Source organism: Notothenia coriiceps, unplaced genomic scaffold, assembly GCF_000735185.1.
Source record: "Notothenia coriiceps isolate Sejong01 unplaced genomic scaffold, NC01 NC01_scaffold00013891, whole genome shotgun sequence".
Taxonomy (NCBI): Eukaryota; Metazoa; Chordata; class Actinopteri; order Perciformes; family Nototheniidae; genus Notothenia; species Notothenia coriiceps.
In genome coordinates, this window is record NW_011346592.1 from 1 (window position 1) to 27,862 (window position 27,862).

Consider the following 27,862-nt stretch of genomic DNA (forward strand, 5'->3'; position numbering starts at 1 on the left):
ACCCAGTTGACATATTATCTTTTGAGCCTTTGACATTTATAATAAATAATAGAGACTCTTTTTCTGCCCGGTGCTGTGGTTGGTTGGCTCTCTAAAAAGAGAAAGTGTCATCCATCATTTAGTTAGAGACTTAACAGAGTTGGCAGTACCCTCTTTCTTTCCATTACAGAAATACATTTGATCAGAGATGGATATCAATGCATTTAGACTATAGTGTGAGCACAAGGAAAGTCCACATTGTTACTCTATATCATTAATCTTTTGTCTCATTACATCACTTACACACAAGGTCATTTAGGGTGAAGGCGCCTTTCGGGGCCCCATCCTTCTCCTTCTGTCTCTCTCTCACACACACAAATCTGTCAAACCCCTGTGGTGGCTGCAGGCCTGGGGGGCAAAGACAGTGACATACTGCTGACAGCCCCAGGATGATAAATGTGTCCCCACAGATGTAAACTAATGCCCCATACTGCTTTAACACCGGTCCACACCATGAAACAAGGCTCTGGAGTTTACGTTGTCAATCCTCGACGGAAGGCTGTGTAACTCACCTTCAATGCTAGAGCTACAACAGTCACTATACTTACAGACAAGAGACTATCAAGGGACAATCCTTTAAAGGTCCCCTATTATACTGTTTCTCATTACTTTATTATAGGTCTCAGATATATACAAATATGTCTCTGAAGTGTTTGGCTTCAAACACCAAACAGATCATTGCAGCATTACCCATAATCCCCTCTTTTTCAGCCCTGTTTCAAAAGTGCTGATTCTCTGTCTGTTGCTTTAGATGAAAATAAGGAGCCACTCCCCACGCCCCTCTGAGAGAGATTGGTTAAAAAACAAAACAATGGTGCTGTAGGAGAAGATTCAGGTGTTAAAGTGGGGGGGGTTACCTTGGTTGTTTATTGGCTAATGGTTACACAAGCCAAAAAAACGTTATGACATCATAAAGTGCAAGATCAGATCATTTTCAGACAGGTTTTTATATCAATGGATCAGGACAAAAAGTGAGCGAATCTTTTTTCCTGAAACTTTCAGAATCTCTTTACACAGAGTAAAGTATAAAAGACATGAAAAAGTGGATTTTGCATAATAGGTGACATTTAACTTACCACACGGTGTTGCCTTAAATCTTCAACAAAGATGAGGAGAATCTATGGCCCCACCTGTCGCTGTTGATTTTAAAGGCTACTGTAAGATGTTATGTAATGAACTGACCGGGTAACTTACCCAGCGGGAACGTTCTCACAACTTTGGCTAACGTTACCTATTGGTTCTAATAAGGTTTTAAAGAAACGTTTTAATCTGATGTTCAAAGAACCTTTTTAGGATGTTTATTTTTTCAAATAATGTTCCTATAAGGTTTAAGGTTAACTAAGACATAACAATTTAACTGCAACATTCAGAGGATGCTTTGAGGATGTTATTAAGGCCTGAGAAACGTTCCTTTAATGTGATATGTTAACAAAGGTGGAACGTTTTGCCTGCAACATTCTAAGGATGTGATTTGGACGTTGTTGGGTAACACATTAAAGATGTTCTATATAAAACGTTCCCTCAATGTTACATGATAACAAATGAAGAACATTTTCAAAGCAACATTCTGACTATCAAAATCATCCTAATGAGTGGTTAGTCCACTTACCCAGGAATTTTGAGTTGAACAATTACAGGAATTTTTTGTCTTTATGTTCTAATATTGTACAAATATTTTAGTAAATTGTTACCACAGAACATTTACATAATGTTTTAAACATAAAGTATGTTATCCTTCTCTAAAATAATAACATTCTGGCAACATAAAGAAATCTAACTTGCAGCTGAAAACATTTTAAGAACAGTAGGGCATAATGTTCTAACAATGTTATCAAAAACATTTTAAGAATGTTTTTAGAGAACGTAATAATAATAATAATAATAATAATAATGCAATACATTTTTTATTAGAGCGCTTTTACAGTACAGGTGCTCAAAGCGCTTTACAATTACACATTACACATATTAGACATGTAAGAGTCATTACTGCGGACATTACCCACAGGAGCAAATGCGAGTAAATTGTCTTGCCCAAGGACACAACGGCCTGAGTGACGCAGTGGTGGCCGAGGCGGGTTTCGAACTGGAGTTGATGAACATTCTGGGAACCAAACAAAAACTTCCCGTGTTTTTTTAAGACTGATACAATGGGTCTTCAATCAAACAAAGCATGAACAAATAAAACACCTATACTCCCACTTAGATTGGATGCAATAGAGTGGTGCAGGGATGACGTATTTACCTGGAAATAAACTGTGCATGGGTTCCCTAGACAAAAAAGCCATAGGATTTTGGAAAATAGCTCGAAATAAGGTCTGTGGAAAACGAACCTGTTTGATAAATGCACGTTTGGTCAGCCGGATGATCTCCACATGTCTCCTACTTTTATAATTTTTTAATCATAAATCTAATCACCAGAAGCAAAATGCAAACGTTATGCTATAAATGAGCGGGGTCGCATGACTTCAACGTCACGCCAACTTAAGATCGATAAAAATACAGACTCAAAATTGTACAAGTTGAAGCGTTTGTTTTAACAGTTTGCAAGAGCCAGGTACTTGCTTTCAAGCAGAACAGGGGCAAACAAACTTAGAAGAGTGTTTACGTGTTCGGCGTAATGACGTACAACGTCCTCGACAACTTCTGTAGTCCTATTCAGCCACTTGTTAACAACCATCGTTTTTCAGACACGTAAACTCTTCAAAAATCACCAGTGGGGTCACTGCTGGTGTATTTAATGTCGAAGAACAAAACGTGATCCGTCTCTTAAATTTATGTCAACCACAGACCTTATTTCGAGCTATTTTCCAAAAACTATGGAGGAATCCCATTGGCTCTGTGACGAGGGAACCAGTAGTGGTAAAATGCTGACTCAGTTCCGGGTTTTAGGACTCGTCACTGCACCACTCTATTGCTTAAAGATATTCACATTTTTGTGTTTTGTTTTCAAGAAACCCTCTTCTCTGCTCATTTGGTAAGTAAACCAACGTTTTTGACTATCTTACTGAGAACAACAAAATGCTATTATTGCCAAAAACTGGCAAACAATATTGTGTTGAAAATATTGACTCAGTTGGTTTGCAATACTTGGTTATTGTGCCTTTGTGGTTATTATTTCCTTATCTCTGCACGTCCACAGCAAAGAGACAACATTTTGTATCTGTGGGTCAAAGCGTTCCAGCTCCTGTGACAAAAAACAGCCAAAGTCTCAATGCTGCTGCACCTCAGGTATGTGAGTGGGTGTGTAGTTTTGTGTGGGTTGGACTTTAATCAGTTACTTTTATTGGATGTTACGTCATCATATTGATGCAGGTGTGTTGACACAATCCCCTAATACGATTCATGAGCCGATATTACTTCAGTTGCACACAAAACACCTAAAGGCAAACTGTGAAGTGTTGGACTAATATGCTACTATGCCAGAAGACCAACTGTAGGTTTAATGATCTTATGATGTCTATTTAACCTGAATAACCTGGGCACGCACAAGTTATGACATGTGGGAAACATCAACAATGTTACAAGCATGAATAGCTGCTTTTATATCGTATCTCATAAAGGCTATGCAGCAAAACATATAAGGCTCCTTTTGCAAAAGGTGTGAGACTTGATTTATCCCAAACAACACATGCTGTCAGATCGAACAACCTTATTAAGTTTACATTGCATATTCCTTATACAAACTGTTACATATGACATTTACAAAACTCATTACTTCATACGAGGGCTAATCTGTCACAGGAGTGGTCAAGATTTGTTTATGTAGTCATTTGTTGGGGAAAGATTGGGGTCATGGGTTAGTAAGTGTAAACAGATTTAAGACTACAGAAGGAATAGTCGAAACATCTGAAACATAACGTGAAAACAGCAATAAGACCTTGGTTTTATGTATCTTTTTCTTTTGGAAGAATAAATGTAGACTTTTTCTTTTTTTAGATGTTTAAATATGTTCAGTCTTAAGTCATAAAACTGCCTTTATAGCATTTGATATTTACTAGAATTACCTCAAGGATAATGTTAAGTTCATAAAACCACACATATGTTATTCCACCCTTTGCACAGATTAGAGAACAGTCTCCTTGTGTGTCTGTCAAAAAGGGAACTTTCTTGAGAAATATTTGCTGGTAAACTAAATTTTCAAATATTGATCCAACCTCTGAGTTACATTTTTCCCAACGTCATTCATCCCAACACCGCCTAATAACCTTACTTTTTTTTCTCCTCCTAACCCCACCATCCCTGTCTGTTCTGTAGATGAGGGTGTCCTCCCTGTGTATGACCCAAGTGCGCACATCTGCTGCGATGGCTGTGTAACTGGAAGGAAACTTTGGAAAGATCAAGTAATATACTAAACATGTGATAACTGTTTCAACTCAGCTGGGTGGAGTATATTTTCTGTAAAGGTCAAATATTTGTCTCTGTGTTTGTCTTTGGAAAAAAAAACTACACCCTTTCCGTGAGATTTGAGGGGTTTTTGGTTAACATCACCTCATTCTTAAAAAAAGTGGCTGCCTTATGGGTCTTCTGACAACGACCTGGATCACATTTCTTTATATTTTGCAAATAAATAATGTAGTAGTTTTACAACTGATAGAAATTCATCTCAGATTATACTGTAAAAAACAAAACTGCTGTTGTGGTGCAGCTTAGGTCAGCGGGCTCAGAGCTCCACCCAGCTTCTTATATATAGTGAGTGACTGTGTTTTTTGATCTAATGGACAGTAGACGCTGCTTACAATTGTGTTGTTTATGTTGACGGCACAAGCAGAAGGACGATTTTCCTTTTTATTTTGGGTCTTTATTTTTTTCAGAATTCCATTTGCACAGTTTTACTTTGTTTTCTGTGATTCTTAAAGTGCTTCGGACAGACATCTTATTGCTTGGCACAAAGCGGAGTCCTCTGTCGTAAAGGCACCTTGTACAAGTACAGAGATGATGAAGATGTATGTTCAGCTGGAGGGACTCATCCCTCACCTGAACAACACTACTGCGGGAGAGAACTCTATCTTCCTGAGGAGGACATCTGTTGCCATGGACAAAGGTGATTATTTGTGCATGTGTTTATATTTATAATTGAAAACCATTTTTAATTCAATGAGACGGTAAACATTTTTTTGGGGTCACTTTATTGTCTTGTATATGTTTTGGCCATAGACTTGAAGGGTTGTGGCTCACTTTTGAGTGCTGCAGTGCCTGGTATGTGTTTTGGCTCACTTTTGAGTGCTGTAGTGTCTGGTATGTATTTTGTGGGTGTTCAAAGATGAACTGATGGATATGGAATTGCGCTATTTCTCTTGTGAGTTAGGGTGCAAGGAAAAATTATTTGTTGATGTTTAAATACTGTCTCCCAGACAGGAAGGCATTCCAGCAGCCATGCTCTGATCATGTGCCTCCTTTTTTGATTGCCTCTGGAAATTGTTGTGCACCATTGAGCCACGGAATGACTGACTGTCTGGGTTTGCAACTGCATTTATGAACATCTGCCGTGTGTGTGGGAAGGTTTGGCAATACTTCTGCATGTCCCTGTTGTGTCTACCAGTGGTTTACTAAAACTTGATAGGGCCCTGACATTTAAGAGTTTAAGAGTTACAGTATGTGCAAGTCTGTCTTTTGGTTGAATCTTAACTTATTCAGTACTTAAAAATAATCAAATGACAAATCCAGAGAGAAGTCTGACTCAGCAGCTCTTTTAGTTTAGTAAGCTTTGGTTTTTTTGGTTTATTTATTAGTTCAATTTGTTATATAAATTACTCATCAATCCCTATCCTAGCTGACCAGCTTGAAAAGGATTAGTCTTTTTAAGTGATCTATTAGATGGTGAAAAATTCTAGGGAAGCTAAAGACCCAGATATATGTTTTTTGAGGAGGTGGGGTAGACTACACCAGAGATATTAGGAGACTGCAGGTTGGATTTACCCTTCTCAGGTGACAAGAGACCCAGACGTCTCTGCTGGAGATGCAAGTCGGTTTACTGATTAACATTAAACAGCCTCTTATGCATGTCTGATTAAAAAGATAAGACTATACGCTCCAGGCTTCAAGTCCTTTGTTCTTAATCTCAATCACCTGATTTGATATTACAAAGCTATGTTTCCCCAGGCATGCCAAAAATGGAAACTCTCACTGCTGTGGGGGGGGAGCCTACAACATCTCAGACCCAAAGAAGAAGTGCTGTGCGGGAAGACTTTACAACCTGACTGGACAAAGTGGAGAGAAATATTATAACTGCTGTGGATCCCTTCTGCAAACCCCAGAGGTAGGATTTTGTAATAATAATGATACCCAAAACCATTTGGATTTCAACTTCACAACTGTTAAGTGGTGTGAGTGAATCTTGAATATTATGTGTGATGTATCTGCGGTGACAACATATTTCTATGATGAGAAACAGCCAAACCTCACAAGGCCAACAAACTCACCATGAGGACAGTACATGTGAGATTGACTTCACCTAAAACAATGCCATGTTTAAGATTCAAATGGTTCTTGATTATCTTTTGTCTTCAAATTTCAAAGAAAGTATTTTTTTTTCTGTCTTATTTTCTCATGAATATGACCATTCATATTATACATAATGTCTACTTCAAATTTAGAGTGTTTGCTGCTCCAGCGAGTTCAATGAGGTGCTCTACTCTAAAAAGAGTGGGTTCGGATGTTGTGGTCACCAGTACTTCAACGCCTCACTGTGGTCATGCTGCGCAGAAAGGCTGAGTCCAGCAAAGAACCAAATCAAGAGTATCAACGGTCAGTTCTGAGATGCTTGCCTAACAGAACAGTATCTGATCTTTGTCACTTTAACATGCATGGTTCAGTTTCTGGATCTTAGCAATAATATACGTGTATTATGTCCTTTCAGAATCCAAACTCCTTTCCATAAACAATCTGAATGAATCAGATCTTTGCAACAAAAGTAAGATATAGGTTTAACATTTTCTACACATTTCTGTGTACATACATCTAAAGATGCCTCTTGACAAATGTACAGTGGTGCTTAAAACCGTTTGTGTTTATGTCCCTGTTTAGTGCAAATCGGGACAGTGGACAGTGTGTCTCTGAACAGCATCGTGTTTCGTGATGTGCTGAAAATCCATGGAAGAAATGCCACTATGACACATTTGGCCTTGCCTCACATCCTGAAGACACCTGACTGCTTCAGCTTCCCTAAACTGACCCCAGGAAAGATCTACTTCTTTGATGGAAAGAATGTCTTCGTTGATTTCAACCACGATTCTGTTCTCCAGTCACTCTATTTCATTTTTTCCAAGTGTTATGGTCCTTAGGTCACCACCTTTATATGTTACAACCAAGTTTCTCTGTTGCTGTATTCATGGTCAGGGTTGGTAAATGTATCTGAAAAATCTTCAATCTTTTATTACTTATCAGCTATTTAAAAGGTAGTTACAATATTTTTCTATTATCATCATCTTAAGGGACACTGTAATTAACACGCAGCCAACTACGGTTTTTAGACTGACAGGCTTTTCTCATGCACTTTTTATACGTACCTAAAAACGCAATGCACTATAAATAGTATGTGACACACCTGATTGTGAGCCAGGAAAGGTGACGTAGTATAAAAAGCAACAAAGTCTTTATTGGGAGGAGGTTGAGGTTGATGTGTGGGTTCATCAAACTCAACCTCTGTCCCGTGTGAAACTAAAAGTCAATGTTGAATTCTTTGTTCCGTATCTTTTGCACAAAATAACCCCACTTCCTTAAGTATTCTAACCCGAAACACTATCCTTTCTAAACCTTACAAAGTAGCTTTGCTACCTAAACAGGTTCTGCAGTGCAGGTGCACAGGCACACTTTTGTATTACTATTGTATTCCCAGAATATGGCACAACAAATTACAAAATGAATGTCTCTGTGTGCAAAGTATCGATAAGCCAGCGATTCTAATCTAAAACACTTTCATAATATTTAGTGAATATCTTCTCATAAGCTATCTGTCCGTTCTGTGTTTGCGTTACAATAAAAATGTGGTGTTCAAAAACAGGATTACCTGAGAACTTGCCATCTAACCTCGGGTCAATGCCATACATCCTGCGTCACACAGTGATGTGTGTCTGGTGCGCTTACTCCTTTGCTTGCATCAGGTAATTGTACATTTTAATAATAAGCTTGTAAAAAGTTGTTTGTTAACCTAATCTTTGCATTAACCCCGGGCTTAAACCTACAGGAGGTCAACACACCCTTGTGACTGACAGACATAAAGCCATCCCTCCAAAATGCCCAAGTATTTAGGACATTATTATCAACAACCTTTTGCAGAGTTTTACTTGAAACTGATTTGATCTGAACTCTGTATTGACTTTGTCTTGACTGCCTTTGGACTGGTCATTGAAACAGTTCAATACAGAATAAGCTAATGTGCTCTGGCTTTCAGTATATTATGCTAATCATTGTTTGTTAATTGTTATACTTTATTATTTGTATTCTTTCACTAAATTCTTATGAAAACTGTTTGCACACATGCCATTCACTCACGTTGAAATGTAAATTACAGGATTTATCATGTCATTATTATTTAATAAAGCTATGACTTAATTTAAAAGAAACATCAGGGGTACTAATGTGCCATAAGGAAGCAAAACCTAATCACCCAAAGAATAAGCTGTCCATTGACATCATTGTATTTATTACAAACTATTAGGCTGCACCTTTTCTGTAGAGTACTGTTCATCTCTGTACTGTATGAACTTAAACTAAAATATATTTTCCAAATCTATAGTTGAATTTCTTTCTAGTTGAAGTAAGTGTTATAAACCTGGTATTACATATCTATTGCATGTTTATTTGAATATAGGACAGGAAATCCTTTTGTCCTTTGTGTTTTATACATTGTATCGCAATAAAATACAATCATAATACAATCATAATACAACTTGTTATGACTTGCCTTATTTTGAGCATGAGCTTGGGGGCTTAAAGTAAAGACCATGACATGGTCTGTTGTTTTGTGTGTGCCTCTGAAGCTAAAACTATTACGTTTTCCATCCAAATTTAGCACACATCTTCACAGAAAATTTGCAAACAATAAAACATCATGCAAACAGCTGTCCCACTACCCAAAGTAAGACCTTAATGGGATTTATTTTTGCTCAATGCAAGCAAACTTATGTTAATAAATAATTATTACAGTGTAAGACTCTGGGGCATGGCCTTTGCGACAGTATTTTATTTGTATGTATTTTACATATACAGTATATGGTGCCAAACAACTATTCTTTTGGTGTTTCAGTGTAAGATCACCATTGACAGTAATACTGAAATAATAGTTGTCTTGTTATAAATAACCATTGACTAATTGGTGTGGCATTTAAAGTACTTGCTTTATATTGTGTTATTCCAGTAAGTCTCAGAGGAAGAACAAGGGGTGTTCCTCTACATTGGGAAAATACCAGACATAATGTCAGCCGTCGAGACAAAATCGAAATACTTAACATGCCATTGCCTATTAGCTCATTTAATTAACCACAACTACTTTGATGTCCCACCCATTTTATGTTTGTCTTACACTTAAACTTGCAAACTTGCCTAAAACAGTGGAGAAAACTTCTCAGTTGAATAGTTCTCCAATATAAACACACTTATAAGGAACTGCTAAGTTTTGTGATTGAGATTCACACTTTCAAACTCAAACAGGATGCTTGTGTTCTGATCAATTGGAAATATGTAGTGCTTGCACATTCTAAATATATTATGAAGTTCTCTTCTCAGAAAGAAAAAGAAGAGTCATAACTTGACACTAACAGTGAGCGTGGACCAGATTGCATAAGAACCAGTATATCTGATACAGACTCAGGCAGTAAACACATACTGTATATTGTCTGTTTTATGCTAGGTAGAGCAGGAGTGCATATATTTGTGGCTCATAAAAAGAAGAGTCAAGATGGATTATTGAGCTGGTGATAAGCAGAAGCCATACACATACAAAGATCATTAAAGCCAGAGTTAATGCCACCTGTAGACCGAGACGCTGCCGTACTGACAGACTCTCAGTTGAGGAAACTGTTGCTGTGTAAGTAATGTGTTAAGTTGCTTTGAATATGCTAGGAGTGCATGGATGACTATAGAAAGGCAGAGAGAAGAACTAGACTTACAATGTGCTCTCCTGTTTCACCATTCTGATGGTGTCAATAAGCTGAGCAAATATCATCGCTCTTGATGCTTTTGCTTATAGCATTTGACTTTACAGCACACAAAGAAGAAAAATCCACTCTACAATGAAGACATATTTCTCCTGCTGCTGCCCATCCCTGATCCCTAGCAGGGAAACTGCTCGCATCTCCTTGCTCTGTGTGCTCATTGCTCTTTACATGCTGGCTGGCGCTGCCTTATTTTCTTCCTTGGAGAGACCAGCAGAGCTAAAGGCCCACCAGCTCTGGGAAAGGAGGCTAAGAGACTTCAGCTATGAGCATAACATAAACCTTGAAGACCTGAAATCCCTGTTGTGTCACTATGAAGAGGCCAGGACTGCAGGCATCAGGGCAGAACAAGGCAGAGCTCTATGGGATATACACGGTGCCTTCTACTTTGTGGGAACAGTAGTCTCCACCATTGGTGAGTCAAGAAGAATATGAGGTACATTATACCTGGAATAAAGTATGAAAAATGGTAACATCAGCTGATTAATCTACAATTTATCAATTACCTTTCCAGTGTTCTGCACAACATCATTTTCACCAATGTTTTTTTTTTTAAATCACGCAACATATAATGTGGTTTAGCAGATTATTTTTGTCAAATGAATGTCCAGTCTTTCAAAATGCAATAGGAAATATAACACGGTTCGTTTTACTGTTAATTGCTAAGTGCAACACCTATTATTCTGACTACTGCAGCCAACATTTTTATGCAACATAAATCAAAGTCAAAGTCATAGTCACCTTTATTGTCAATCTCAAAATATGTTTGTACACACAGAAAGATCGAAATACTGTTTCCCACAGTCCTGAGGTCTAAAATAACACACAAAAATAGCAATTGAAAAACCAACAGATAAGATAAAGGCAAATTGTTCAGCACTTCCTGACACAGAGATGATCCCTTTATGACCAAGCCATAGCATGTTCATGCAAAATAAATTATCTACAATTACACACAATGAACTAATCCTATGAACTGAATTAGAAAGGACACATTAAGCCATATTGATTTGGGGAGGCATACAGGGGGGAGTTGTTTTTAAACTCAATCAATCCAAATCCATATTCTACCTTAACCTGTAGAGGACAAACATGTTCTCAAGATAAAAATGAAACAAGCCTCATCTCTGAGAATCAATGTACAGACTTATAATTGTATCTACTATCTTTAGTCCCTCTCTGTCACTGTGGAAACCAAGCGACAGATGGCACAGAGCCCTGGTCAATTTCCTTTTAACAACAACTTCCATGTTTACTGACCGCAATCAGGATACTATGTGACACTAAAACACATCCTGACAAACTTTTTTTCCCACAATCAAATGCTTTACTTTTCATATGACTCATGGCTTTGGCAGATATATTTTCCTTCCTCTAGACCACTGACCAAAACAAAAATTCCTAAAGAATCTTTTCACGAAACGGAATAAACCTCACATGTGGTTCTCCTGGTCCACCCGATAAAGACATTTCCTGACGTTGATATGAAGAGCAAAACTTGGGCGGGGAACAATGGCTGAAGATCTATTTTAATCATCCAAGCCTCAGCCCAATATTTCAACTCTCTCCCAATAAAAATATTGGCAGCATGTTATTCCATCCCCTCTCCTCCCCTCTTCTCAACTGCTTTTCTATTCCTAGCTGAAAGACCCTGTTGTACGAAAAACATCAAGTATATCTTTAAATATCTCTCAGTGAAAATGTTTACCTGTCAGTGGTGCCGAAGGAAATAATAATGTGGATAGGATATGGTAGCAGTAGGATAACATGGTGGGCTACCGCCTTCATTGCTGATCATACAGTAGTAGCATGGCTAAAAGATTGGAAGTTCTGTTATTGCAACACTCCAGTGATCTATCCCTGTCAGTGTTGTTGTGAAATCCACATGGATTTTTGAAATGTGTTACTGATCAATGACACTACTGTATATATGAATACAGGAGAACATATGCAGGTCTCTGTGTGGCCTGTGCCCTCTGTTTACATTAATAGTCCAAGTGGCCTTTTCAGTGTTCCAATACAAGCCTCATTGACTCTCGGATGTCCTCCAGACCTTACAAGTCTTCAAAAGTTTAAGAGGATAGAGTGGGTGAAACCACAGGAACAGACACACGTGGTAAAGGATATGAGTAAAATTTGTTTTACAAGGAGGATGTTAGTGTAAGCCATAGTTTTATGGATCGAGGTGAAGTTACTTTGAATACCTAACCCAGTCTCACGGCATTTTGTGCTATAGTCATAAAATGGGAAAATCCTGTTGGTGAAAACGAATCAATAGATTACATTTCGTGACTATAACACAAAATGCTGTGATACGGGTGGGATTACCTGCTGTCAGAGGTGGAAGAAGTACTCATATCTTAGAAAGTAGAAACACCACAATCTTGGAATACTCTGTTACAAGTAAAAAGCCTGCAATGCAAATATTTCTCAAGTAAAAGTCTTACAATGAAAATATACTTAAAATACCAAAAGTAAAAATACTCATTAAGCAGATTATCCCATTTTCTAATACTATGTTTTGTTTACAATTATTGATGCATTAATGTGTTTATCACAGCTGGTAAACATGTAGGTACATCTAATTACTTTATATACTGCAGGTTAGCTTATGAATGTTACTCCAGGTCTGACCAAAGTCTTATTTAGGTATTAATTATATTTCATATCATAAATCTGCAAAGGAACCTAGTGTATGAAATAAATGTAGTGGAGTAAAAGTACACGATTAAGCTCTGAATTGTAGTGGGGAGAACAATTAAAATACTGAAGTAAAGTACTATCTCAAAATCGCACTTAAGTAGTGTACTTGGGTGTGTACTTGTCAAATGTTTTTAACAGATAAGTTCGTCTTAAATATTAAATAGATGCTTTACAGCAGCTGCTGAATTGTTTTGGGGTAAAGGTCACGACGTCACAGACATTAATACAATTTATACCTCCTTGGGGGATTGATGAAATCAGTACAATCCGGTCATTAATAATACAAGAACAAACCGGGGGAAGGAGGGAAGCCAAAACCCCCGCCACGACTTCTGCTACTTGGCAAAGTTCAATATATCACATGGTCTCATTTGACCAAGGTCAATTATGGTTCAAGGGAACTTGGAGGAAGCGTAAACACTTTTATGGCCAAAAAGGATACCAGGCTTTTATGCTTTATTTTTATGCACACCAGCATAAAAGTGTAACTTTGCCAGGTGCACCCTTTTATTCTTAAGCACATTAAATAAATCATTTATAACCGGTCAGAAAGAAAAAATATGCAGGACAATAGGACATATACAGACACCAAAGTTCTTCAGTGTTTTATCATCTAATTTCTATAGCTTTATAAGTAAAAAGGCAGGTGATTTCTTGTTTTAAATATTACATAGTAAAACTTACATCCATCCTAATATTGCCAAAATGCACTTGCTAGGCCATGGCGTAACACAACACATTTAACAGTGGTAAAAATACAATTCTATGTGCAAGGACATTAATGGTATGATAGAGTCTGTAATTGCAGATGAGAGTATTAACCATAAATGTTTCTTTTAGGGTTCGGAGTGACAGCCCCGATCACTGTTACGGGGAAGGCCTTGCTCGTTCTCTATGGGTTGCTGGGCTGTTCGGCTACCATACTCTTCTTCAATCTCTTCCTGGAGAGAGTCATAACAATGCTAAGCTTGCTTATATTTAGGTGTCACAGAAGGAGAATCGAACACAGTGGACTGCAGGGCCGAACCAGTGAAGATGACAGAAATGAAGACTGGAAACCATCTGTATACCAAGTCACATTCATCCTTTTTGTAGCTGTCCTGCTGTTTGCTTGTGGGGCTGCCTCTCTCTATTCAGTCATGGAGGGCTGGACTTACACACAGTCCCTTTACTTCTGCTTTGTGGCGTTCAGCACAGTGGGCTTTGGGGATTTTGTTAGTGGCCAGAGAGAGCACCATGAGGACACATGGGCGTACCAGGTTGCAAACTGTCTCCTGATGCTCTTGGGAGTGTGCTGCACGTATTCCCTCTTTAACACCATTTCTGTGATCATCAAACAGGGTTTGGACTGGATGCTGAGAACACTGGCATGGGTGTTTGGCAGGTTTCGCCAAAATATGCTGCAACTCAGACCACTACTCAAACTCTGTTTTTCTGACTCTGAGCCTCCTATATGTTATTGTGAAGATGACACTGTGAATGGTCAACAGGTGCAAGCTACCCCCAGTTCAGGCCATGGCATGATGTGGCACTACTGTGTACACAATGCTATCGGTAAATGCCTTTGTGACAAGACTCAAGTGGAAACCGTGTGCCACAGAGAGATAGACAGAGGAATCTCTGAAAAACAGGAACAGGATAATTGTCGAGAGGAATTAAATCCACTGCCTACCCGGTTAAATTAAAAATAATTCTAAAAGATAATATCAATAAACAGACCGATTGAAATTTGAATTTTGTCTGTTGGAGATTTAGCTTAATGCTAAGGCTATGTGGTGTTTTAACTCCCGGGAATGACCTGGCTGACCAGCTATACTGTGTGGATACAATACCGCTTGTGTTATTGTTTAAATGAAGATTAGGTAGGCTCGTTATCAGGTGCAGAATAAAACAATCCATTTATTTTATATTTTTGTGCATCGTAAAAGAAGAATCCATTTCCATTCAGATGTCATTCATACAAACAATCGTTGCGATACTTTAACACTCGCACTAAGGTGGTCAAAAACCATATGCCCTTCCGGGGTCAGACACACCTAATCATATGACATGATACACTTTATACCTGTGCCCCGAATTCTGGTACTCTCTGACAAGAAGCAACCATAATAGTCAAAAACGTAAAGGAAATAAATCAAGAGTCCCATCTTTTGCGTGTTCATTATGAACACCTGTTGCAGAAGCCTGATGGAATCACCCTATGAACTAAGTTATCAGTGTGATGAAAACTTCTGAAGCAATGGAGACAGGACTCAGAGAGACACGGGGAGAGCAGAAACATTGATGGCAAACACTGATGGTTTATTTGGGGCCCTGGCCGGAGAATTCACAAGACATGTGCTGTGCCACGAGTTGACACAGCGGTTGCCAAACCAATTCTGAAGATCTCTACTCCAGACCCCTGTATTTAACTAGTTCTGAGAGAATAATCAACATTGTGCATAACAAGATAAAGAACTATAACACCTCTATCAGCTGACGCCTTCAGGCAGGAATAGGGAGACAAAACACTGAGAGCACAGCAGCCCAAGGTGGCAGGCCTGTGCTCAGCGAGGGCAGTACTGACTAATAAACTGGGTCAAAGTTGGGCCTAGGAAAATATTTACAGTTAATAGATGCATCTGTCCTTTACTTAAAATACATAATGTAGTCATCAAAGTGTTCAAGTAATTGTTTCCTGCTAGCGATAGATGAAGGCCAATATTATGAGAATCTAAACCACGCATTAGGTTAAGGAGCATTCTCGCATCTGTACAATTCATAAAATAACCACAATCATCAATAGCTGATGCATGAGTTATCTTCCCCCACATCTGACGATGTTTTGCTTTGGCAACACACTTCTTTCCTAGCATGAAATCAGCTGAATTAAGATGAAAGAATGAATGGATTATAAGGGACAAACAACTAAATAAAAGGCTCCCATCTATAGGAGCAAGACTGAAAACACTTACTAACAATGTGGCCCATATGCTTTGTGTATGTTGTCTCTAAATTGACTTTTTACTGAGAAATATCTTACTTCAGACCGACTCTGGTTTAGGGCCTTGCGCTTTATACCCATTCAGTGCATCCATTACAGAAGGCGGAAAGAATGCAAAGAAGGACTTCTTGTAACCCGTGGGCGTGCAGATGAAAAACACCCTATTGATGAAGTGTTAACTCCACACCCCATACCAGACTTTTTGACCTTAAATTTCTTGGAAAAATAAACACCAATCTTTTTATTATGTTTTACATTTCTGAATTTGTTCTCGTCATTCTTCCATTTGTTCTTGTTCCTTGTTTTTTTTTTTACTGTCTGATGCAACCTTGTGTCACTGTCGCTGACCAGTTTTGGATGTTAACTATTGGAATTATTAGAGCAATGTCTCCCTCTCCTGGAGTACTTTATAATTCACATTAATAAACTATATCGTTTACATTTTTAACACGAAAATCAAGTACATGCCCATAAATGGAGTTATTGTAAAGTGTTAGCATCTTAACATGAATCCCACTGAAGCCAGCACGGGGACTTAAGGCCATAAAAGATGTGTCCTCTATTCTTTTACAACAAATAATCCCTAGGACAAGCATTCTGATTGAGCTGCAACTGACTTCGACAATTTGTGCAGACTTGTGGATAAGGCTTTGTAGTTTTTGAGTGTACTCCCTTATGAAATAGGATGCACCCATCCTCCGTACCCCTGGAAGAAATAAAAGGTCTGGCCATTGCAATAATCTTTAGATGATATAACTCTACTAGGCAGATGGAACGTCAAGACAACATTAATGTGTGGTGGGCACTGCTTTTTAGTGTCAAACACTTAGTATCCTGCATTCTAATTAGTTTTTATGCAACACTTTATGGCAGAAATGTCTTGCAAAGTAAAACCAAAATCAGACACAAGGTGACCATTATCAAGATATAATGCAATAAGGCTCTCAACTATTTTGTATTGCTTTCAAATATTTATCCTCTTGTAGATCTACTTTTCTCTTTCATTCCTATTCCCATTGAGTCTTTAACTTTTTTTAAAGCACATGTGTGTTTTTAGCAAGAGATTCTGCACATAAGTCAATTCAAGGGGGGTCCGGGTATAAGGAAAACACAGACACTCATCACCGAGGTCACAATATCAATCGATCCAGCAGAGCAATAGCCTATAGGCAAAACACAGAAGATCAACAAAAGATATGACATAAAATTAACTTACCAAAGCTGAAGTAGTTGGTCAACTTCATTCATTTTCTTTTCGTTTTACTGATTTTAATCGCTATACGTTCCTCTTTCTCGTCTCCTCTTCACTACAGGGTGAAAACTACACTTTTCGCGGCACAGGTGCTTAAAGCCAATCAGCTCTCTGAATTATGAGATGACGTTTGGTAGGTATGCCAGCACAGTCCCCCCATGGTGATTATTTTTTTGCCGCACACATTGAATAGAAAAATACTCTGAGCATGTGGAGTGTAGTTTTTACAGCAGCACCCATTCTCTTAGACCAAATGTGTGAAACTCAAGGCCCGGGGGCCAAATCAGGACCTTGGTGGATTTAATTTCGGCCCGCAGGATAATTTTTAATTACTATTAGATCTGGCCCGCCGGTATATTGCACGCACACCTTCACTCAATCCTGAGGATTTCCTCAGCTCAGAGCCTGACCCCAAACATTGATGAACTTGCACCCAAGATGAGATGCCAAGTATCTGGCTTGAACTAGCATCACAGAGCAGCAAACTGAGTNGTTTTTTTGAAGCCTGTGGAAAAATGTAATCATAAGAAATGACTCCGGAAAAGCTGCAGATAGAGCCATAAGAAATGAATGCAACTGATTATTTAATGTTTAATGTTTTTTTTATAGGCAATAATTTAAGCTTTGTTAGTTCCAGGTTTAATAATATGTGCAATAAGTTAATTTCAATACGTTTTGCAATAAACATTGAACCAGTCCGGCCCTCGACTAGTACCGATTTTTTTTTATTTTGGCCCACTGTGTATTTGAGTATCACACCCCTGACTTAGACAGAGGGGCTAGATCGAAGGCCTGCCCCTAATGACCAGTCGCCACTGAACACACTGCCCGATTATTCAATGTATTAATGAAGATGTTGGAGAGCAGCTCCACAAAGTTGTGTGTGTTCCCGGAGAACCCGCACTGTGGTCGGGTCTGAGAGGTCCATAGAGCGGATCTGGCCCCCAGAGGCTCCCTGCTCCTCGGCTGTCTGAGGGACTCCGACAGAGAGTCAACGTGGAGTGAGTCCCTCTTTCAGAAATAAACTTTGTTGTTATTGTGACCAGGGGCGTCACTTTGTTTTCAAAAGTGGTTATGAAAATGATTGAGGAAGCCAATGATCTCCTTTTTTGTGCCACAGTGATGCGTCCTAAAACCCGCAAGAAAGCTGCGCATGGGTTCCTTCGACAAAAAAGCAATACATACAATACATCTCCATAGGATTTTGGAAAATAGCTCGAAATAAGTCTATGGTTGGTTGACACACATTTAAGAGACGGATCACGTTTTGTTCAGTCGGATAATATCCACGTCTACCCTACATTTATAATTTTCTAATCGTAAATCTAATCGATAGATTTATGATCAATACATTTATGATGCACTCTATTGTGAGAACTGAAGAGTTTATCGCCGGCCACTAGAGGGCAGTGTCACTGCTGTCGCTGCCCGGTTATGCCGTGCTCTGACCCGGTAGTGCCGAGCGGCCATTTTAGTTCAAACATTGTTCATTCACTCCGCCTCGAGTTGAGACGTTCGTCCACTCATTCATGTAAGACTGTTTCCACTATTATATTATACTATATATTATACTATATATATATTATACTATTATACTACTATACTCTGTTTCGTGGTATATATTTGTGTTGATTAAATTGCATGGATGTAATACTTTGTCAGCTTATCTTGCTGCATTACTCTGTTTCAGGGTGTCGTCATCCTTGTCAATAAATTACCAAAACTGACATTGAGGAGTGTGTTTCTTCAAGAACGACGTTTGTGGACAGAACCCCTGCAAGGGTGTCTGGGGGGACCCTCCCCCAGAAGATTTTGTTTTCCTTTTAACATGTAAACTACGCATTCTGGTCTACTCTGACAAGAAAAATAAAGCAAAAAGACACAACATTTACTTCAGACAAACGGGCCAAACAACATTGCCGCAAGCAAGAGTCAGTGGATTAAGAAGGAATTATTTTTAGTTGACATTCCTTTTTAATTTGCCTGGGCCCTGCTGCTGCACAGCGGGAGCAATGTATTTTTTTACATTTTCTATTAAAAGTTTACTAATATGTCCAAATTGCACATCTTGACACTAAAATGATAAATTCTGGGTCAGAATATTCTGTAGAAGGTGCACTAGAACATCCTTGTATTTTATTATTCTTAATTTCACATACTATGTATAGAAACGTTTTTTCAGTCATACTAAATAATTCACTTGTACGGAACGCGCAGTATGGCATTGTTAATCTTCCATACACTGTCACTCCTTGAGACTGGGTGGTGAGGATGGTATCTTTGCGCGTTTGGTGAATATAGAGCAACAAGAATTGTGGTTTTGCATAGCGTATGTATCAAATAGGCATTTAATAACAAATAGTAAACGTATATTGCAATTAAAACACTTCCACCTGTGCAGTGCTCAATATTTTTGACATTGCATTAAGTGGGAGGACCAAACCGGCACCGGCGGAAGGATACAGTACTCGAGGCATAGGACACACTGGATTGAGGTTTCCGGGCCACTCTGGTGCAACACGGGGACAGTCTCCACAGATTGCTCAAAAAATATATTGTAATAAAGTTTGAATTAATTTAAGGACTTCTTACGTGTAACTGTAAGGTCAATACAAAACCTTATATTTGTCGTCATCTTCACGGAGCTCGAAACGTCAACGATACAATGGTGAGTACGGGCTAACGCTAGCCATGTTAGGTCGTTAATATGATTACACTGCTGTAGCAAACTAATCGTATTGCAATTAAACATATCCTCTGCTTGTCATTCAGTAAACCATCCGAGCTAAAGATAGCTGTTTAATGTTTTTTACAAGCTAGATAAACTGCAGCGAGTCCTGAGGTTGATGTGGGCAAACGTTGTCGATAATCACTTTGTCTTTATATCACTATGTTACTCAGTGTTTTTCTACATATGAAGTAAACCAAAGGAAACCAATGTATTTATTATCACCTGCGCAGCTTAATGTGCACGTCGTATTGCGAGGGGAACCACACCATCTGCTTTCTGCTGTTATGTTATAGCTACAATTTAGCTAATTTCCTTTAAGTGTGTGTAAATACTGTGGTTTAACCTCCATGCTCGGATCAAGGTTTGCAGCGTTTTTTATCGCTTTTGCTTTGAGTCGAGAGTGGGCGTGGTGGCGCTGGTGAAGGAGGTGCTGTGTAAAAATAGACCGTCCAGTGTTAAGGCGATCTGCAACCCATCTCGTTAATCTTGCAAGATGACTATCAAAGCTCTGGCAAACTGTCTTGCTAACTACCATTTGACATCCCACATTACAAGTTGCTGCAACATGGGTAGAACCTCTTACAGGCACAACAGCATGGAGGCTTTGGATATAGAGTGACATGCGCAACAAGCGGGAAAAAAAGGTTGTAATCACCAACAATTTCGATTACATAAGAACACAGCTCACAGGTAGTAGTTTGTGGCTTACCATAAGCAACAATTGTTTTTCACATTGCATGGACATTATGACGGTTGTGTTGCAACATTTTTGGGCTGTGTGCTCTCGAAACACCTCCATGACAGCATCTCTACCGTTACGTATTGCGCCATAACGTGGATCTGCATTCTGCTCCTGCTGAATGATCTTCTTTGCCACCCCTCCTTCCGCCCTCCCTTTCCCCCGCATTGAACCAAACCATGCTTGGTGCAGTAGGCTGTCAGGACCCGCAGTGCACCCCTCCAAAATGACAGCTAAAAATACATATTTCAAATAAGCCCAACAGTGGCACTATAACCAATGTCTTATTCTTAATCTGCCATTATTCTTATATACAGTACTGTGCAAGAACATACACATGGTCTCTTAGATTTTAAGGACACTACACTCCATTGAGTAACATGCATGAAAAGAAATCACCTGTGGCCCTTAGTTTTCTATACTCGACATGAGAAAATGCGATATTTTGTTTAATAATAAGTTGAAAAGCAGCAATACTGTTTTGCTGAGCACTTTCACAGCAGCTGTACAAATCCTCTTACACTCAACCTTGCTTTGCTCTGATCCAGACACTGCTTGCTTCAGCACCGCTGAACTGGTTTGCAGTGGACGGAGTGAATACTCTGCAGTCTCTCTTGCTCCCTTTTCTTTATCCCCCCAACCCCCTCCACAAAACCAACACGGTGAATCATAGAAATTGAGTCGAGGAACACATAGTGTTAACACCATATTGAGCTACAGAAATGTTAGCGTTTATCTCTTTAGTTCTGAAATAGCACAACATTTTTAGTAACCAATTAATGCTTCATTCTGTGAGGCAACAGAGGAACCATTTATTTATTTATTGTTGCATTATCTACATATTTACTTGTTTAATTGCCTAGCTTAGGTTATACTCAAATGAGCAAGTCCTTTATCAGTACTATACTATTGTAGGCTATTGGGATTTCATGTGGCTAGTAAATTCTTGTTATACCTGAATATGTCAGTTGTTTCTAATTCATTTGAAAATAATTTCCTGACAACATGAAGGACTTCACAAAGCAGCAAGCAATGTCAAGCAACAGTTGGCACGGGGGCTAGTCTATGATGATAAACTGCACTTCACATCTGTTCAGTAAAGAAGATACAAAGAGGTGGTTAGTTTTGCTGTGATATTCAGTGTGCTACATTGCCGACCCTGTTCGTGTCTCACTAATTATAGCAGGCGTGTGTATTTCTGGCTATGGAGTATTTATACCCGTCCCTCATCACACTTTCTCAGCCTGAAGTGGGCATGTTGACTGACTTAGACAGGCCTGGTAAGACCTCACAGGAGTGGCAGAATGGCCTGTCAAATTAAGTTAATGAAAATAAATGTTGTGTTTAGAAATGCCAAAGCAAAAAGTGCAATCTTAAGAGCAGCAGGTTTGGATAACATTGGCCCACTGATATTAGCATGTGGGTTTGTGTAAAATACTAATATATGTTTGACTTAATACAACAAATAAACTGAAATCCCATTAGGGTTCCTTCAGATCCTTTAAAAATATTAATTTATCTAAAAATAGGGCTTTATTTATATTATGGTTTAAATAAATTTTTCTAAATTAGCTGACCAAAGTATTACATTTTTGAAATACAATTCACCGAATGTAACATTTGATTGAAACCAGTACCAGGCTATATATATATGAGGCAGGAAGCACGCTGTATTTAGAGGAGGAAGTGTTTCAAACCCGGTAAGATTGGAATCAAGGTGGCTCAATCCGACATGCAGACTGAGAAACTCACAGCTGTGAAGTCAACCCGCTGACAGACGCTATGTTTTTCCCAGTTCAGTTTTACCGTCTTCTCCACCACACAACCACCCCTATCTCTGAGTCTGTCTTCTATTAGATTTTTTGTGATTATCAAAATGACTTAAAATATTTAGGTCTGCCTAAACCATAGCCACCCTGAAAATGTGTATGTAGCCAAATTGTATAAAATATAATTTTTATAAATAAAGTATAAATCCACTTTCTCCATTGGGGACGCTTTCAATAAAGGAAGTGGTGTTACACAATATTTAGCTTGTTTTAATAGCCTTTTGTCTGAAGGGTTAGTCTTTTGGTAGTTCGTATAGGCAATGACTGTGCCCAGCTGTCAGATTATATCACAGTCTGTTTTGAATTACTTTGTTTATAGTGCATTGGCATAGATCTTTAGATGATGATTGAAGAGTGAAATCTGCTGCCAGTGCTTCTCATTAGGCAAACCCAAAGCTTGTATCTGTATAATCATGGTACTGGAAGATTTCAAAGTCACATTCACCTAAAATAAATCTTTGAGTATTAACACTCACCCACTGAAAGCTTAAAAGGTTAATTTTAAAAGTCTGTAGTTACCTTCTACACAAAGAAGAGCAGCTGAGTCATGTTGAGGTGTTCCGAGTGTGCATGGTAGAAAAAAAGAAACTCGTAGACACTTAACAACTGTAAGGCTAGGCAGGCTTATTTATGCAGCACATTTTCAACATCAAGGCAATTCAAATTAAAAGTATTATGACATATACATTGCAAAAAAAAACTAATATCTAAATACTGTAGCCTTATCCATATTGTTAGGAACAGGTTATTTATTTAGGATATAGAGTGCCACAGTGACGCGTCCTAAAATCTATCGATCATAAATCTATCGATTAAATGTATGATTCAAAATTATAAAAGTAGGGTAGACATGTGGATATTATCCGGCTGAACAAAACGTGATCTGTCTCTTCAATTTGTGTCAACCACAGACCTTATTTTTGAGCTATTTTCCAAAATCCTATGGAGAAATTGCATTGGTTTTTGTCTAAGGAACCGGAAGTGGTAAAATGCTAACTTGCTTCCGGGTTTTAGGACTGTGGCACTCTATTGCCTCTGATCTTTACAGAACACTGCATTGAAAATAGATCTTGAGCATATGAACCTTGAAGACCCTTCCAATAAGATGAATGACACAATTGACAATGAGTACTGGATTTGAAGGACAATTTTGTCATAAGTCAGACTAAAAGGGCTCCAGCAACTCCAGCCATACACACCATCAGTGAAGGCAATTAAATCAAGTTTTTATATTTGTTAAGTCTTCCCTAGGATAATTGTCCAGTTCTTCCGGGTTTTGGCCTTTATTCAGTGTTTTTCCCGAACTTGAGAGGCTGGTGGGCAACAGAGGACGCTTGGACAACTTTCTTTTGTCTTTCTTTTCTTTTTAAATCAGACTTTGCATCAGATTTTCATCAGGTTGAAAACCTTCAAAACACAGAGGACAAACAAATGTTAGCACACATGCAAATAAAATCAAACGTTTTGTATGCCTCATTGCAAATAATAATTCAGTCACATTCCATTTTTATCATAATTCAAATGATAAATTGTGAGTTATTCTACAAAACATCATTAATTTAAATGAATTAATAAGAAAGTATATTTCTCTACTTGAAACCAAGCAACCGAGAAAACCTCAACTGAACACCATCTGCGCTGTCTATAAATATACACCAAACAAAACGGAGTGCACACAAACCACGCTGCGTAAAAGCCGTCCATTGCGCAACAGCACTCTCACACAATAAGGCAATAGATCAAGTACGCAAAACACAATAAACAACGGAGAAACATACCAACGGCATCTCTGAAGCCTCACACACACTGTCGCCAACTTCTCCCCGCGTGGCTTTGGTAACAAAGACCGGCCATCATAATTCCTGCCCCTTTTGTTGCCGTGTTACTGGAAGCGGCATTAACATTTTTTTAACAACAGCTCGCTTATCATTCAGAAAAAGTAGCCTATGCTATTGAAAAAAAAAAAAAAATACCCCTATTGCTATTGAACTATAATAATAATAATCTAAACGAAAATACATAAAAATTATTATTTATCCGTCCGTTTTTCCTCAGATATTATTATTTTCATTTTAATATTGACTTTCGTCTCGACAATAATGTAAAAAACCCTCATATTTCAACTAACCTACTCACTACTTTTACATTTGACTTTTAAACAATACATTTGTAATAAATCTACCGAACTAAAAAGTATAAAATATACGATAATCATTGGCAGGACTGCCCACAATACGATTTTCATGTTGGACTATCAGTGTTTTTATCAATGTCTTATTCTTTTGTTAACAGGCTGATCAGCTGACTGAGGAGCAGATTGCTGGTGAGGGCATACCTTAACTGTGTTTGGTTTGTTTTAGGTTAAGCACCTTCATTCATTCTCCAACAAACCTGAGAAGCTTGAATGTCTTCAGAGATTTAAGTAACCAGAGATCTGTGAGGATATTAGCTGGTGGTTGACAAGTCTAAAAGGAGACTCAGGATAATACTTACACGTGAAAAAACTCACATATGCACATCCATTTCTAGGAATCAATAGATGCACCAATGCTTTAACTCATGCTGTGCTGTTGTTTAAATCAGGGGTCCAGCACCCCACATGTTACATTCCTTCATAGCATTGCATTAGTCATGCACACACCCTGGTAATGCTGAGCACGTGTTTTCTATTCAGGCTACTTGAAAGCCTGACAGTGAAGTGTCTGTATTGACGAGTGTTATTTCTGTCAATGCACAGAGTTCAAGGAGGCATTCTCGCTGTTTGACAAGGATGGCGATGGTACAATCACTACCAAGGAGCTCGGGACTGTGATGCGCTCTTTGGGACAGAACCCCACTGAGGCCGAGCTGCAGGACATGATCAATGAGGTGGATGCTGATGGTGAGGAGGAAACACACAATAAAATGATATGTTGAAACTTTTAATTACCACAATGTAAAGGGTAATCTTGGTCAGTTGTTGCTCATGCCTTAAACCAGGGGTTCCCAACCTTTATTGTGCCAAGGACCAGCAGATACATTAAAAAAGAATCGCAGACCGGTTGTCAATTTGAACTGATTTTAATATTTACTCACCACCAGCAGGTAGCAACAGAGGCCAATTGCATGTTACAGCCAGAACAAATACTAGAACAATATGCATCCAAAACATATTAATAACTTTTTAAAAAGAACCAGTGTCGTTTTTTTGTTTTTCGGGGAAAACCAGAAAAACGATGTTATTCAGTTTTTAAACCAAAACGGGAAAACAGATAAATGAACGTTGTGGCTTTGTTTGTATGATTCACGGATAATCCAGTGAATGCTGGGAAAACTAGGAGAAGGCGCATTATGAAGGAGATGTCCGGTCGCCAGGGTGTGTGTGTGTGTGTGTGTGTCTGTGTGACACTGGAATTTGTTTTCAGAAGATAGTATGATAGTGTTGTTCGTTCCGGTACACATTTAGCACTACATCGAGATTAAGATTAAACTAACTTCTTTTGGGAACACCCACATATACCTATGGAGTTAGCCAGATGTGTGTAAATTACTGTTCATGGTCATTTGAAAACAAATGCCAGTGACAGACACAAACACACCGAACACACAGAGCTGAGCTGAGCAGAGCACATACACACACATCTTGCGCCTTGGTGACCGGACATCTCCTTCATAAAACTAATAAAAGGGGGAGTAATCGGGCAGTTCGCTGGTGCTACACTTCTCTGAGGCGGAGTATACGTCCCGCTGTCTCCTGATGCTGCAGCCATTTCATGAAGTGAAGGAGGTTTTCCTTCTATAAAACAGCTGTGGGCAGCAGATACCGTGAGAGTCCCGGACATGAATTCATAGATCAAGGCAGACTGGTTTACTCTCCTGTTTTGCCAATCCGGTGCTTAAACAAATAGCTCTACACCCCTGGCCGACATGTCCTTAAAATGAGGTCCGAGTTTGAAATATATCTCAAATAATGTATGCACTGCCATTTCCCCACATAAACATAACAGTCTGCAATTAAACGGTTGTCTCCTGTGTGCTCCTCTTCCTACTTGGAGCACCGGTAACTTTCTCGTGCGAACGAGGGGCTGAGACCTTAGGCTGAGCCGCAGAATTCCTCGGAACACCATAAAAGCAATTTTCAACTGTTTTCTGGTGGAAGTTTAACGAGGCTATTGGATGAAATAATATGACTGTTATAGGTGCGAAAATTAAAAACATGATAAAATATTTTTATTAGGGCTGTCAAGTTAACGCGTTAATAATAGCGTTAATAATAGCGTTAATAACGCGTTAATAATAGCGTTAATAATAGCGTTAATAACGCGTTAATAATAGCGTTAATAACGCGTTAATAACGCGTTAATAATAGCGTTAATAACGCCACTAATTATTTTAACGCGATTAACGCATGTGTATTTTTTGTCCTCGGCCTCCTCGTAGTTTCAGAGCGCATCGAGTTTAAAATACCATCTACAAGCTGATGCTGACAGCCCCGCTCCTGCTGCCCGCTTGTGGCAGACCACACTTCCACGATCACCGGCAGGCACCGACTGGCCATCGGGAGGACAGGGAGGATGTGTGTATGTGCGGCGCGAGAGAGAGACCTTACGTGTATTGTTGTTGTTGTTAGCATCTGGTGCTAGCTAGCTGCGCTAATGGATATAAGGAGCTGTCTAAATGAAAACAGAGGAGCGACATTTCGCCGACAACTGCGCCGAGCACTTGACTTTATGCAGGCAGCCAGACAGTGGGACATTGTACGAAAAGTCAGCACACTCAGCACGGATAGTGCTCGCAACATGATTGCAGCGTCCAGGCAGCTCCCGTTCGAGCATATGCCTTGAGTTACACAAAGCTCCAACGATCCATCATAGTGTCTCTCTCTCCGCACGCACACACACACACACACACACACACACACACACACACACACACACACACACACACACACACACACACACACACACACACACACACACACACCATGTGTATTGTATTATTGTATGAGAGAGGTTCCAGGTTCAATTGAGGCGAATATTTGTAATGTTCAGAGGTTGTTGTGTTTAATATTCATGAGAATATTTGTCATTGTTCAAATGATAATAAACATTTGCATAAAGCATATTTGTCCACTCATATGTTGATAAGAGTATTAAAAACTTCCTCTAAGGTACATTTAGAACAGATCAAAAATGTGTGATTAATCGCGATTAACTATGGACAATCATGCGATGAAATATTTTAATCGACTGACAGCCCTAATTTTTATATATTTATTAGGGCTTAACGATTAAAATGTTTAATCAGATTAATCACAGCTTAAAAATGAATTAATCATGATTAATCACCATTCGAACTATGTCCAAAATATGCCATTTCTTTATGTATATTGTTGTGGGAATGGAAAGATAAATGAAAGAAGGCGGATATATCCATTTAACATACAGTATGTATGT

General features: G+C 38.8%; 3 protein-coding genes across 3 annotated transcripts in view; all 3 read left to right on the plus strand.

The window, feature by feature from the left end:
- Positions 1-2,990: 2,990 nt before the first annotated feature.
- On the plus strand, positions 2,991-8,820 carry LOC104948184 (galaxin; the record flags this gene model as incomplete). Its single annotated transcript, XM_010774346.1, has 8 exons — positions 2,991-3,013; positions 3,179-3,267; positions 4,294-4,379; positions 4,896-5,080; positions 6,139-6,295; positions 6,633-6,783; positions 6,896-6,949; positions 7,063-8,820. Coding segments are annotated over 8 exons (1,002 nt in total), but the record flags the coding sequence as incomplete, so codon positions are not given.
- Positions 8,821-10,268: 1,448 nt separating this feature from the next.
- On the plus strand, positions 10,269-14,417 carry LOC104948185 (potassium channel subfamily K member 13). The gene is made up of 3 exons (XM_010774347.1): positions 10,269-10,605; positions 13,734-14,277; positions 14,384-14,417. Exons 1-3 carry the CDS (start codon positions 10,269-10,271, stop codon positions 14,415-14,417), a joined length of 915 nt encoding a protein of 304 aa, XP_010772649.1.
- A 5,047-nt stretch (positions 14,418-19,464) lies between these two features.
- Positions 19,465-27,862, plus strand: part of calm3a (calmodulin 3a (phosphorylase kinase, delta)) — a 12,227-nt gene continuing 3,829 nt past the window's right edge. The window contains exons 1-3 of the mRNA XM_010774341.1: positions 19,465-19,796; positions 24,720-24,750; positions 25,165-25,308. Coding sequence (XP_010772643.1) covers positions 19,794-19,796; positions 24,720-24,750; positions 25,165-25,308 — 178 coding nt within the window. The 5' untranslated portion in view covers positions 19,465-19,793. The remainder of the gene's footprint in view (positions 19,797-24,719; positions 24,751-25,164; positions 25,309-27,862) is intronic.

Coding starts and splice junctions, on each gene's coding strand:
- LOC104948185 (XM_010774347.1), top strand. CDS start 10,269: ATGAAGACATATTTCTCCTGCTGCTGCCCATCCCTGATCCCTAGCAGG. Junction 10,606..13,733: donor AACAGTAGTCTCCACCATTG/GTGAGTCAAGAA, acceptor TGTTTCTTTTAG/GGTTCGGAGTGACAGCCCCG. Junction 14,278..14,383: donor CTGGCATGGGTGTTTGGCAG/GTTTCGCCAAAA, acceptor AATGGTCAACAG/GTGCAAGCTACCCCCAGTTC.